General features: G+C 51.1%; 1 protein-coding gene across 1 annotated transcript in view; it reads left to right on the forward strand.

The window, feature by feature from the left end:
* ANXA6 (annexin A6) overlaps positions 1 to 14,072 on the forward strand; it is a 58,768-nt gene that overhangs the window by 5,587 nt on the left and 39,109 nt on the right. The window contains exons 2-4 of the mRNA XM_050793651.1: positions 5,158 to 5,201; positions 12,893 to 12,983; positions 13,691 to 13,785. Coding sequence (XP_050649608.1) covers positions 5,184 to 5,201; positions 12,893 to 12,983; positions 13,691 to 13,785 — 204 coding nt within the window. The 5' untranslated portion in view covers positions 5,158 to 5,183. The remainder of the gene's footprint in view (positions 1 to 5,157; positions 5,202 to 12,892; positions 12,984 to 13,690; positions 13,786 to 14,072) is intronic.

The raw sequence follows: 14,072 nt of genomic DNA on the forward strand, positions 1-14,072 counted from the left end.
AATCTTCGCAGAAACCTTAACGAAAGTGTCATTTCAGAGATGAAGAAACTGAGGCAGAGAAATTCCATAACTTGCCCAAGTTACTGAGCTCGGAATTTGCATGGTCAGGATTTGAACTTGGGCATTGACCACAAAGCCTGCATTGATTCTAATGCCACATTGCCTCCATTGTAAATGTTTGGGCTTATCATAATAAAAGCCACCGTTTCTTGAGCCTTTACTGTGTGCCAGGCGCTGTGCTACGTGTTTTCCATGTGTTATTTCATTTATTTCTCAGTATCTGTGGGTATTTCTGTCTGCATTTTGCAGGCATGGAAATTGAGATTCAGTTTAAGTAACTTACTTAAATAAAAAACTGCTTTGCAACATCTGTGCCTCAAAGCCCATGCCTTCACATGACTTGGACAAAACCCTTCCCCTATCCACATCTCTGTGGTTGAGCCTTTCCTTCTAGAGTCAGCCTGGAGCTCTCAAAGGGGAAGGAAGAAACATGATTGATTGCAGGCAAAAGGATGAGGCAAGGGGTGGCCAGAGCAGCACAAAGCCACCCAGACCATTCTTTCTGCTCTTGTGTGGGTTTCAGGAATGATCAGTCATGATAAGTCGTCACAATGAATCTCATCTAGATCTGAGAGAATCAGGGTTCCTGGGAGGAAAGAGGCACAGGTCTGGAATAACCCTGTTTACTAGTCTTGAACAGCTCTTTCAACCAAGATGATGAACGTTGCATATTGGCAGGTGGAGATGGGGAGCAATCCTGTGGCCTGGGAGATAACCCTCCTAGGACTGATATTCTGCTGTGAAAATCCTGGGTTGAAATCTCTAAAAGCCTCTAACTATAGATCCTACCAGAGAGGGAGTGATGTATTGTTCCCACTTTAGAGATAAGAAACTAAGGTTCAGAGAGGGATCTGGCTTGCCTGAAGTTACATGGGGCAGACTGGGAACCAGAACCGGGGTCTTGTTCTTTGGACTCTTCCTGGTGTCCCATTGCAGCCAAGACCCACAGTTGTGTGGCGGCTTGTTATGATCCAGGGCTGCTAGGCAGAGATGTTGGCTGCTTCCTGGGCCCTGGCAAGTCACTTTCCCTTTCTGAGATGCCTTTACCCCGTCTAGAAAATGAGGGACTTGGAGTCGTGGATTTTTTTTTTTTTTTTTTTTTTTGAGACGGAGTCTCGCTCTGTCGCCTGGGCTGGAGTGCAGTGGCCGGATCTCAGCTCACTGCAAGCTCCGCCTCCCGGGTTCACGCCATTCTCCGGCCTCAGCCTCCCGAGTAGCTGGGACTACAGGCGCCCGCCACCTCGCCCGGCCAGTTTTTTGTAGTTTTTAGTAGAGACGGGGTTTCACCGGATTAGCCAGGATGGTCTCGATCTCCTGACCTCGTGATCCGCCCGCCTCGGCCTCCCAAAGTGCCGGGATAACAGGCGTGAGCCACTGCGCCCGGCCTAGGAGTCGTGGATTATTAAGGGCCTTTCTGGGATTCTGAAATGCTGGATGTAAAATATTCAGCCAATTTGAGCAGTATGGTCTGGGTTGCTCTGGAAGGGATCAGAAGCCATCTTAAAGCCAGAGTAAATGGTGTATTTATGATTAGCTCAGGAGCTTCCCAGAGCCCTCAGAGGAGGGGCTGTGGAATCAGCAGGGGAACTGGCTCTCAGAACTGCAGTCTGAACATCTAGTTCTGAAAGGAGCTTGCTTTTTACATATGAACCGTGCACTCACACAAGGCACATAGAAACTGCTCTCAGAGCTGAGAATATCTTCCCAAGAAGTAGGAAGCACCTCCTTGGAGCCATCTCTCCTTGGAAAGGGGTGTTCCTCTAGATGGGCCTGGGCTGCAGCCAGCAGCTGAAATTTCCAGCAACAAGCCCAGAGGAAAGTGCTTCAAGGCTGGAGGTGCAGGTGACAGGCCTCAGGCCTCCCTCTGCCTGTGTCAACTAACTTCCTGGGTCTCATTCAGTCCCTGGTTCTCTGCTAGCCTTGGGCTTCCTTCACTGTCTCTCCCTACCATCCCCCAGGTCAGAGGAAACCCAGAGCTGGCCTCCAGCCATATCCTGGGGTAGATGTGGGCCCCCTCCTCCCCCCAACACACACTGGAAAGGGGGTACAGTTTCCATTTCCTGGTGAGAGCTGCACAGTTGTACCAACGGGCCGCCGGTTGCCAGGGAAACCGCAGGGTTTCCTCAAGCTGAGCTGAGCTGAGCTGCATTTATTTGCAGGCAGATCCGTCCTCTGCCTTTCACTTCCAACCCCATCTGATGACTGTCCTCTACTGACTGCAGCTTGGGGGACTCATAATCAGCCAGTGGGGACGCAGAGGCAACACAACAGAGCCCCTGTCCTCAACTTCCCACCAGCACAGTGAATATCACCATTTACTAAGAGGGGGTCTCGCGCCTGGGCCTCTTATGTGCTGCCTTTGACATAACTTAGGTCTTATCCTCCAACAACCCTACAAAGCAGGAAAGAGAAAGCTTCAGTTTTGTGCTTGAGATCACCTTGAACTCAAAAATGAGCAATAAGCCCATGGTCACATGGCTAAGATTTTCCCTAAGTCTTGGGGGAACAGGGACTATGTGGAGAACTGGAAGGCATTGAGCTGAAATGTCTCCATGATTTCTACTCTCCTAGTTCTGTTCCTTTTAGGTCTTACTGGGTAAATCTGATTGACTTTGTTATGTTTACCTTTTTTTCTTTTTCTTTTTTTTTTTTATTTTTGAGAGGGAGTCTGGCTCTGTCGCCCAGGCTGGAGTGCAGTGGCCGGATCTCAGCTCACTGCAAGCTCCGCCTCCCGGGTTTACGCCATTCTCCTGCCTCAGCCTCCCGAGTAGCTGGGACTATAGGCGCCCGCCACCTCGCCCGGCTAGTTTTTTTTGTATTTTTTAGTAGAGATGGGGTTTCACCGTGTTAGCCAGGATGGTCTTGATCTCCTGACCTCGTGATCCGCCCGTCTCGGCCTCCCTTCTTTTTCTTTTTTTGAGTCAGAGTCTCACTCAGTCGCCTAGCCTGGAGTGCAGTGGTGCCATCTCTGCTCACTGCAACCTCTGCCTCCCCAGCTCAAGCGATTCACCTGCCTCAGCCTCCTGACTAGCTTGACTACAGGCACACACCATCACACCTGGCTAATTTTTGTATATTTTAATAGAAACGGGGTTTCGCATGTTGGCCAGGCTGGTCTCAAACTTCTGGTCCCAGGTGGTCCTCCCTGCTTGGCCTCCCAAAGCGCTGGGATTACAGGCACAAGCCACTGCTTGTGGACTCTGTTATGTTTACTTTTAAAAAGCAATGCATAGGCATTGTTAAAAGAGAACAGGCTGAGCTTGGTGGCTCACACCTATAATCCCAGCACTTGGGAGGCTGAGACAGGCAGATCACAAGGTCAGGAGTTCGAGACCAGCCTGGCCAACATGGTGAAAACCGTCTCTACTAAAAATACAAAAATTAGCCAGGCATGGTGCCATACGCCTGTAATCCCAGCTACTCAGAAGGCTGAGGCAGGAGAATTGCTTGAACCTGGGAGGTGGAGGTTACAGGGAGCTGAGATTGCGCCACTGCACTCCAGCCTGGGTAACAGAGCGAGACTCCATCTCAAAAAAGGAAGAGATCAAATTGCCCAGAACTGCTTAAAGTGGAAAGTAGTGGTCCTTTGTTTCTCTTCTCCTTGTCTTAAGACGATTGTTAAACTTTCATCTGTTGCCCTCCTGAGTGCTCATTAGCCAGCTCCCCACCCCCTTCTCTTCTTCCCAAATCAGTTACATCTCTTTTTGCATTTATTTTTACATATCATATCTTTGTTCCTTCACTGTAGACCCCGTCTCCTGATACCTCCACCCCCATTCCTTATCCATTTTCAATGAGATATGTGTCCTGTTTTCCTGTGTGTTCCAGTCTTTTTTTTTTGAGACAGGGTCTTGCCCTGTTGCTCAGGCTGGAGTGCAGTGGTGCAATCTTGGCTCACTGCAGCCTCCACCTCCTGAGTTCAAGCAATTCTCCCGCCTCAGCCTCCCAAGTAGCTGGGACTATAGGAATGTGTCACCACGTCCAGCTATTTAAAAAAAAAATTTTTTAATAGAGATCAGGTCTCAGTATGTTACCTAGGCTGGTCTCGAACTCCTGGGCTCAAATTATTCTCCCACCTCAGCTTCCCAAAGAGCCAGGATTACAGGCATGGGCTACCATGACCAGCCTGAAAAATCCAGTCTTTACGGTGGCCGCAGGCACTGGTCCCAGACTCTACATCCTACCACACCACTCCCTGCTACCACATCAGCCACACTGAGCTCCTGGTGGTTCCTCACTTGCACTGCCCCCTGGTGTGCCCCTAGTTGCATTCGTGAGATCCTCTGACCCCCTCCACCTGGGACTACACCCCTTGTCACTCTCCTCACCAACTCTTGTCTTTTCTCTGTAGTTCTTATCTCAGCCTGATGAGTGCATTTGTTATTCATTCCCATTACAGCATAAGCTCCAGAGAAACCGAGTTTAAAAAATCTCTCATAATTTCTGTATGCACAGTGCCCAGAGCAATGCCTGACTCGGAGTAGGTGCTAAATGAGTGCATATCGACTTGTTCAGGAATGACAGTCCTTCAGATACTGCAGCAGGTGGTTGGAAGCCCTTTGAGTCCTATCTGCAGGCAGTCAAGCTCTGGGTTCTGAAGCCATCCTTGTTGACTTGAAAAGAGGGCATGCATGGTGCAGATAGTATAGACTCTGGGATCTAGAAATTGTTGAATTCAGTTCTAAGCTGTGTGATCTTGGCTCATTTATTGTGATGCTCCAGCCTCAGTTTCCTCTCTATAAAAAAGGAGAATCTGATGTGTGGAAGGATTTCTGTGAGTGTTAACTGAGACGGTGGTGAGACAGGTACCCTGCCTAGTCTGGAGGAGTCAAGGGGTCAGTGGTGGGTCAGTGCCATGCCCGCCCTCCCTCGGGGATGCACGTCCCTTTCCCATACTGCTATGAATGTCTGGACACCATCTAGTCTGTCCATTGTCTTCTGAAAAAAATGCGATCGGTCCTGAGCTGGGTCATTGGGTCTGATTTAACCTGAAGGGCTGGGGGCAGCTGGAAAACAGCAGAGGGAGGAAATGTAAGGGAAAGAAAGGGGCTGATTAGATCTGGGGGGAGTCTCATACGCTCTCTTTCTTTTCCACAGTGGATTCTGCTGCAGAACCGGAGACCATGGCCAAACCAGCACAGGTGAGGGGCCTCTCTTTCCTGAAGGTGATACTCTGCTTTCTCTGGGCCTGGGATCCTCCTGGAGTCACTAGGCCTGCTGCAGAGACCCCTGGTACCTTCAGCTTGAAAGAAGGAGGAAAGGTTCTTAGGCTTTGCTTGCTCCTGTTACAAGTCTCGGCTCTTCAGATGCAGCTCACCATAATGCAATATCACCCACAATATCCTAAGCAGAAAAGGATGTATATTGGCTTACCTGACAGAGAGGCCCAGGGCTTCAGGTCTGGTTGAATCCAGGGGTTCAAATGATAGTGTCAAGATTCTGCCTGTGTGAGCTGGGCTTCTTCTCGTGGCTTCATTCTTGGGTAGGTTCTTCCTCGCATTGACGTGGTAGTCATCAGCAGCTCCAGGCTTCCACTCTGCTGTCTTGGCAGCCCAGGGAGAAAACAACGTAACTCACGCCCAGTGATTCCAGGGGAAGGCCCAGGCCTGGTTCTCATTGGCTGGGCCTGGGTAACCTGTTCTTTCTTGGAGCGAGGAAGTGGAGTTGGTCCCACCTGAACTATTTGGCCTGAGGAAGGGAAATAGAAACTTGACAGGCAAAAAGGCAATAGAGGGGTTTCTCTCCTCTGGATATGCAAATGTTCTCTGTCACACCCATTTGGGATTGAATTTCCTTGGCTTGGGAGACTCTAACCTCAGTCTTTCATGTCTGACCACTCTGCCGGGCAATAGAATTGGAGGCACATGAGAACTTTTACTCCCATGTGGCTGAGACTGGGTTCCGGCCATGGTCAGAGGTAGGACTCTGACCTCGACTCTACTCTGTTGAGGCTGGGCACGGTGTCTCTCACCTATAATCCCAGCACTTTGGGAAGCTGAAGTGGGCAGATCACTTGAGCTCAGGATTTCGACACCAGCCTGGACAATATGGCGGAACCCCATCTCTAGAAAAAATACGAAGGTGGCATGTACTTGTAGTCCTAGCTGCTTAGGAGGCTAAGGTGGGAAAATCACCTGAGCCCAGGAGATTGAGGCTGTGATGAGCCGAGATCATGCCACTGCACTCCAGCCTGGGTTACAGAGCAAGTCTCAAAAAACAAAAAACCCCGCTGCCCTCTGTTGGGGTTTGCCTGAGGGTGCTGTCTGTTGGCTGGCCTTGGAGAAAGTGACGCAGTCAGTGTGATGATGGGATTGGCAGGGAGAAAAAACTCAGGGATCTTGAAGAAAATCATGGGACTTGGCCCCGTTGTCCCTTACTCCAACCAACCCAGAACTACTGGCCACAGAATGCACAGACAGAAGCTGTCTGTGAGGTCCCTGGGCCTCATGTTCCCCTTATGGAATGGTTGAATTCAGTAATACCAAAACTCCATCCATCCTTGACATCATGACTGCCCCCAGTGAACCTGGGCTTATAGGATATTCACAGTTTCTGAAGAGCACAGGATGTTACAGGATCAGTACCTTCAGAGAAGTCCTAGCTGTGGCCTTCATCTCAGCCACTGAGGAGTGCACTGTGTGTACAAGTGGCCTCTCTGCCTAGAGGGAAAGACTGTTACTGATTATGGGCAAAAATCCAAGGTGAAACTTTCACTGTTCCCCATTTCCTATGTGGAGTCATACTAGAGCTACTTCCTGAAGGGCATTTGAACTGCAGGATTCTAGATGATCGAAGTGGACAGGACAGGCCCTGGGAGATCAGAGAGGCCACGACCTAGGGTGCAGATCTTTGGACCTTGGTCCGGTGCTCTTGGGCCATGCATTCTGCCCGGCTGATCTATGGTTTCTTGTTGCCATGGACCGGGGGCCAGCAGACCTCCTGCAAGCAAGTCCCAGGGTGGCAGGGCCTTAGGGAACCCTCCTCCTTTGGGGTGAGTTGGCACCCTCCATGTACAGTGTTCTGGTGGAGCAGTAAAGGAGCTCTGGGGCACGCAGGAGGGCACCCCACCTAGGTTGAGGAGAGAGGGGAAGTTGCCTAGGGAGAGCTACTCAGGGGAAGAACAAGGGGGCTGAGAGTGGTCTAGGTAGGGACAACTGGGACAGGCTAGAGGGAGAGCAAATGCAGCATGCTCAGGGGAGTAAAAGTAATTTGGTGTGCTTGGGGTGCAGTGGTTTGGGGGAGAGGAGGGTTGCAGAAGACAATAACAGAGAAATGTGAGAAAAGCCTCCCTGCCGTTGAGCTGAAGTTGTTGCTTCCAGTTTTTAGCTGGGTTTGTAATTATTAGCTTGAATCTGGTGTCTTCCAAAACCCCAACACACGCACACATGCATGCATGCATGCATACACACATGTGCATGCACACAGCAAACTGCTCCCTCTTCTCTGGCCTAGTCACACCCCCCAGTTCCTTCCACTGTGGTTATTGTGCTGTTCTCCCTATCTCTCTTTTCGGAAGAGGAGAACTTGAGGCCCGAAGACATGAAGAAATAGGGTGGTGTCATGGAAGACCCAGGAGGCATGGCGCTGGGGCCTCCATTTCACAGGGACGTTCTGGGTTTGAATGCAATAATGAACGTAAAAACACCTTGAGGACAGGGCAGGATAGGCAGGTGCTTGTGCCTGGGACTTCTGGGCTGTGGAGGTGAGGCCTGGGTCAGGACCGGCCAAGGCAGCTCTCAGCTGGAGTCCTGGCCATGTACCTGTCTCTCTGGGGACATTGCCTCTGCTCCCAAGAGGCCACCAAGACTCCTGCTCCAGCAGCAGCCTGGGTAGGGCCCAGCCCCGCAGAGCCCCAGGGCCCGGCTGCTCACCATCTGGCACCAGGACCTGCTGAATATTTCAGGGTGGAAAGTCCCTTCTCTGCTGTCCCCTGCCTTGATCATGGGTTCCTGCGCCAGGTGCGACAGGCAGTCGGGGTGGGGTGGGTGAGAAGCCTGTGCAGCTGCGCAGGTGGCGCTTAGAGATGAAGAATTCACGAAGCTGGTGTGAGAATGACACGGTGGGAAGCCTGGGCCTGGATGATTTGAGGGGCTGTCTCTGTGTCTCCAAATGTGACCAGTGCTAAGCCCCCTACCTTTGCTTCTAGTGGCTATGATCCTGGGGGGTCCCAGGACGACTAATCTAGTAGGTCCTCACTTGGAAGATCTTACTAGTCCTGTGCAAAGAACTCTGCAGGAGCCCAAGCTTGCTTCTTGAGAAGCTTGTCTCTAAGTGAGCGTTTTGATCAAGGCTTGTATAGGTCATTAGGCGCCCTTCCCTCAGCGTAGCACTTCAGCCCCTTCCCCAGACACTGCTGTGACCACCCACATTGTATGAGGGGGAGAACAGTGGAGGGGGAGGAGCGGCAATAGGAAAGGGGGTCTGCGTGCTGCCTCATCCCCTGCCCTTCCTCCTGGGGACATGCTTCCCTCTTCTCCTTATCCCTTCCCGGCAGCTTACAATCCCATGACCTTAGCGACTCTGGGCATCTGGCTGTGAGCTCTGAAGAATCTGGACTCACACTCTATCTTGGTGCTGGTCACCACCAACACACCTCCACCCCAGCAGACAGGTTAAAATAGTTTCTAGATGCTACATATCAACCAGACAGGTATTGATTTGAACCATTTGAAATCTGCTGCTATTTGACTGTTTTTAATCTACCTACAAGGCAAGTTACATGGCTCAACCTAGTAAAGAATGCCAAATACTAGGGACAGGGTTTTGAGTGGCCAGCTTTGTGTAATACATAAGGAAAACAATGCCAGGGTGCCAGAGCCTTGCCTTACCCAGATCCTGGCTTAGGTGTTGCGCCCAGGCTAGCCCAGCAGGGCTAGAGCTGCCCTTGCCAGCATTACAAGAGTCTGAATTGTTTATCCCCATCATCTTCTCCAGCCTCATCCCTTTGCCTTCCCCACTTCTAGTGGATGATCTTAGTGACACCCAGCGTCTGCTCTGAGCACTGGAGACTCTGGGCTGGCTTTCCCAAGTGCCTCTTGCTTCCCTCCAGGCCTTTGCCATGTGTCTCCTCTGTGTGATACCTTCTTCCTCTTCACCTTTCCCCTCCCTCCTCTACTCCTTGGGGCTAGCCTGTTGCTCATCCCTCAGGACTCAGCTTAGACATCACCTCCAGAAAACCTTCTCTGATCTGCTTGCAATATATGCACAGTCATTCATCCATCCATTCATGAAACAAATATTCAGTGAGTGCTTGATTGCTCCAGGCCCTGTACTTGGTGCTAGAAATGCATCAGTGAGCAAGAGAGACACAGTCCCTGTCCTCCCAGAGCTTCTAAGGGAAATATCTCCTAGCTCCCATGCTGCCCTTAGCCTCGTATCCACCACACTGTCTTGTAGTTGAAGTTGTCATGTATCTCTCTACCAGATTCTGAGCTCTTAGTGGTCCTTGGTCCTAAGCATCTACTTAGTAGACTCTCAGTAAATGTCACTTGCTTGCTTGATTGATTGATTGAATGAATGGTAGGGTAGCCCTAGCTGCCCTGGAAGTGTGAGTATGTGAGTGTGAGAAGCACTTAGGATGCTGTGGATTGGACAGCATTACTGCCTTTTTATAGCCTTGAATATAGGGTCAAAATGGCATAGAGGCAAACAGCACAGGGCAATAACTCAGATGTTTCAGTATTCAAGGAGAGGGGCAGGTTGGTGTGGTTGACCAGGAGGAAGCACTGGGCTGTGTGGTGGTTGCCCCTTCTTATCTCCAGCTCTGGTTGATATGTGGGATCCATCTCCCACCCAGATGGAATCTGAGGGGAAGGGAGAGATTGGTCTGTTAGAAAGAGCCTTGGATTCCCTTCCTAGCTGGGCCTCTGACTTGCTGTGTGGTCTTGACATGTCACCTGCCCTCTCTGTTCTGGGTCTTCTGGGCCACAGGTGGTAATATTGAGACCAACTTTCCTCATTTAGTTCTCAGCTTGTGGTTCTCAAAGTCCTTTCCCTCTCTTTTTCCAAGTGAACCGTGGGAGGGACATCCTACTACTGAGGTGGATTACAGGCTGGTGCTACTGTGGATTAGGACAGGTTGATCCAGACAGGTGGAAGGAAAAACAGCCATGAATCATGGCAACAGGCCAGTCTGCAGAGGGCCCGGACAGACCCTGGAGAACCTGCCCCTGGTGGCATCTTTCAAAGCTTAATATTTCCACACTGGTCCCAGGAGGCCCTGGCATTGGGGACAGCATTGCTAGGGATCCAGTGCCAGCGAGGTCTCCCTTCACCGTCTTCCCCTTCAGCGTCCTCCATCTCAGGGCTTGGGCCGTCATGGGTGTCTCCATCCATTCATTCAGCCCAGTCACAGTTCCTTCCAGCCTCTGTGCCAAGCCCGTGCTAGAGCTGGGGCTCCACGGTTCTTCTTAGGCAGAATGATTTGTCTTATTCTCAACAGTCTCCGTTCTCCATGGACTCAATAACTGAGTGGGAAGCTGAACTAAAAGGTCTTTAAGGATCCTTGCAAAGAAATAATTTTGATCTTCTGAGCCTTCTTGTTTCTCTCTCTCTCTCATTTTTTTTTTTTTTTTTGAGACAGTCAGTCTCATTCTGTCGCCCAGGTTGGAGTGCAGTGATGCAATCTTAGCTCGCTACAACCTCTGCCTCCCAGGTTCAAGTGATTCTCCTGCTCCAGCCTCCCGAGTAGCTGGGATTACAGGTGCCTGCCACCATGACTGGCTCATTTTTGTATTTTTAGCTGAGACAGGGTTTCATTACGTTGGCCAGGCTGGTCTCTAACTCCCGACCTCAAGTGGTCTCCCGCCTAGCCTCCCAAAGTGCTGGGATTACAGGCGTGAGCCACTGCGCCCAGCCACCTCTTGTTTCCCCATCCATCTGAGAAGCTAATCTTGTCTGCTGTACCTTTTTGATGTTGCTGGGCTGGAGGTGTCCAGAAAGAAAGAGAAAAGAATTTAGAAGTGAAATTCCTAGAGGACCCCAGTTGTTCCATGTTCTTGTTCATTTATTCATGTGGCAAATACTTGAGTGCCCCCTTTGGTCAGTCTCTGTGCAGTGGGCAGAATGGATCTGGTGTCTGCTCTCAGAGGTTTCTGGATCAAACTGCCTGCTGGGGTGGAGGAGGCAGCAGGAATGTCTCAGGCTCCAGTTGTGAGGTCTGAAGTAAGGCCAAGGGGAGCGCTGGCAGTAAAGCCCCCATCCTGCACTCACCCAGCTCTTTGCAAGGCGCCCTGCTCTGGGCGCCCTGCTCTGGGTATGTGTTACGCTTTACATCTCTACCCAGGGGCGTGATCAGGTTGCAGGGGATTCCCAGGTGGCAGGAAGACAGCTGTGTTCCTTTCTGGTCAGAACTTTAAATAGTAACTCCACGCCCACGCATGCATACCTCAGAGGAGCCAGCCTCTGCAGACAGAGACCAGAGAGCAAGCAGAGGCCTGGCCCGGGTCCTGCAGTGCAGACACTGGGAGGCACGGAGACCGGGAGACCGGGAGGCGGGGAGGCGGGGAGGTGGTCCAGTCCAGGTCCAAGTCCAGGGCTTGTTCTGCTCCACCTCTGCCTCCCTGAAGGCAAGGTCTATGTGAACCACCCTCAATTCCCTCTTTTTTGGATTCTTTCCTGATTTCCTGCAGCTGGATCAGCCTCTGCTGTTTTCCCACATTACCTTATTTTTGTCTTAGTGTATTTACTACAAGCTTTATAGTAATTGATGTGCTTGTCTGTCTCTGCCACTGGGCCAGGAGCTCGTGAAAGACAGGAATTGGGTCCCCTTTATCCCCAGTTCCTCAGCCATTAGCGTAGGGCCTAGCACAGATGAAGTGCCTTGTCACTGTGCTGTGTGCTCAGTGACAGGCTCTGGCATCCTCCACTCTGCCAGCTCTCGGCTGCTCTCCCAGACCCCCCACTTCTCAGTGCCGTGTAACTGACCCACATCTGACTTCTCTGTGAACCAGTCCCATTGTGCATTCAGGTTCAGGTTCGATATCTAAGATCCCCTGGCTCTCTGCCGCTTCTCTCCTTCCCCTCAAAGACCAAGCCAGCTTGTCCTCAGATGCCGGTTCACAGCGCAGTTTACTGGGCCCAGAGGGGCAGCACCTCATCTTGGCATTGAACTGAGAGTGTCTCTGGACCCCCTGTGCCCAGGACCCCACCCTCAGTAGCTGACATCTGCAAGTTTCCTGGAGCTGGAGAGCAGGGGGAAAAGGTCTGGGTTCTGTGTGACCTCCCACTAGTGGCTCTTCTTTGGGCTTGGCTTCCGCAATAGAAATAAAATTAAGAGCATCTACAAATGGCTACACTAATCACATTCACAGAGGTGAAAGTGTAAACATAAAATGCTGTACAAATATGAGGGGCTGGCTGCGTGCACTGGCTCATGCCTGTAATCCCAGCACTTTGGGAGGCCAAGGTGGGAGGAATGTTTGAGGCCAGGCATTCAAAACTAGCCAGGGCAATAGAGTGAGACCCCATCTCTTTAAAAAAAAATTTATATATATATATGACTCTTGCTATTTTTGCAGGGATCATTTTCATCTCCTACACTCAGCCAGGCTTTTTTACCCTCTCCTGGATGCTTTGGAAGATGGTACAGGGCTGCAGGCCTTGGCCAAGCCCCTCTCCCTTGGGGAAATGGCACTGTCCTTTGGGTGGGTTGCAGCAGGTGGTATGAGAGAGTCATCCACACCGCTACCCGGGGTGTATGTGGCCAGCACTCGATTTTGCAGGGAAAGGAGCTCAGCCTGGACTGGGGTAGGCATCTGACCCGAGGTTGGGGGACTGGGTGCTTGGGCTCAGTCCGGGGTTGGCAGCTCACCCTCTACTTTTCTCTCCACAGGGTGCCAAATACCGGGGCTCCATCCATGACTTCCCAGGCTTTGACCCCAACCAGGATGCTGAGGCTCTGTACACTGCCATGAAGGGCTTTGGTGGGTGTCAGGCTTCACGGGAGCTTGGGGGGTATCCCCCAAATGTAGACACAGCCCAGAGCCTTTCTGGTGGTGGTGGTAGGATCTGTGAAATGGTGAAGTGCACTTATTCATTGTTTTTGGTCTCCTCTTTTTATTAATTTTCATGATGTTATAATAAAATGTTTCAGAAAAAAAGGTATAAAGAGTAATAGAAATTTCACCCATAGATTTACCACCCAACTTAAGAGCTAGTGCTTCATTCGTGTAGCTGAAATTTCCTTGGTAGATCCCCCTCCTGGTAATGCCGCCTGCTGCCTTTGCTCAGAGATAGCCACAGTCTGAAGGTGGTGCTTATATTCTTCTTTGTCTTGTGGTGGAAAGAACCCTGTACTGGGTGTTAGGACTCCTGGGTTTTCTAAGCCAGGTTCATTGTGAGACCTTGGACAAGTTCTTTCCCCTCTCTGGGCCTTAATTCCCTGACTTGTACAGTGAGGAGCTGGATGGGGGTCTTCTGAGCGCAGATAGTGTGTGTGCTGTGTCCGCTTTCAATCGTGACTTAATAAGTCCCCACTGACCCTCTCCCCTGACACCAGCACCTGATGAGTGGAAGGCTCATGCTGAGGCCTGCAGGGAGCTACTAGGCCTGTGTCCAGGGAAGGAAGCGGCCCTGGTGGGCTTCCTGGAGGCAGGGTGGGTAGGATGATGATTGCTGTCTCCTATTCCAGGCAGTGACAAGGAGGCCATACTGGACATAATCACCTCCCGGAGCAACAGGCAGAGGCAGGAGATCTGTCAGAGCTACAAGTCCCTCTACGGCAAGGTAACCACGGCAACCGGAGGGCCCATGGGGTGTGGGGGGGTGGAAGAATGATTTCATTCACCTGTGTGCTCATTCAGGTTATTTCCTGGATATGGCACTGCAGGTCAGCCTGTGGGCTGACACCTTACCCTGCTCTTTTTCTTCTCATCAGCTGGGGTCTTTCAGCCCTTCATACACCCACAGCACCTGCTGTATGCTGGGCTCATGCTAGGGGTTAGGGCTGCAGTAGTGAATAAGATGGTTGAGGTATCAACTCTGGACTGCCAGATAGTGAGAGAGATACACAG

This window comes from Macaca thibetana, chromosome 6, assembly GCF_024542745.1.
Source record: "Macaca thibetana thibetana isolate TM-01 chromosome 6, ASM2454274v1, whole genome shotgun sequence".
Taxonomy (NCBI): Eukaryota; Metazoa; Chordata; class Mammalia; order Primates; family Cercopithecidae; genus Macaca; species Macaca thibetana.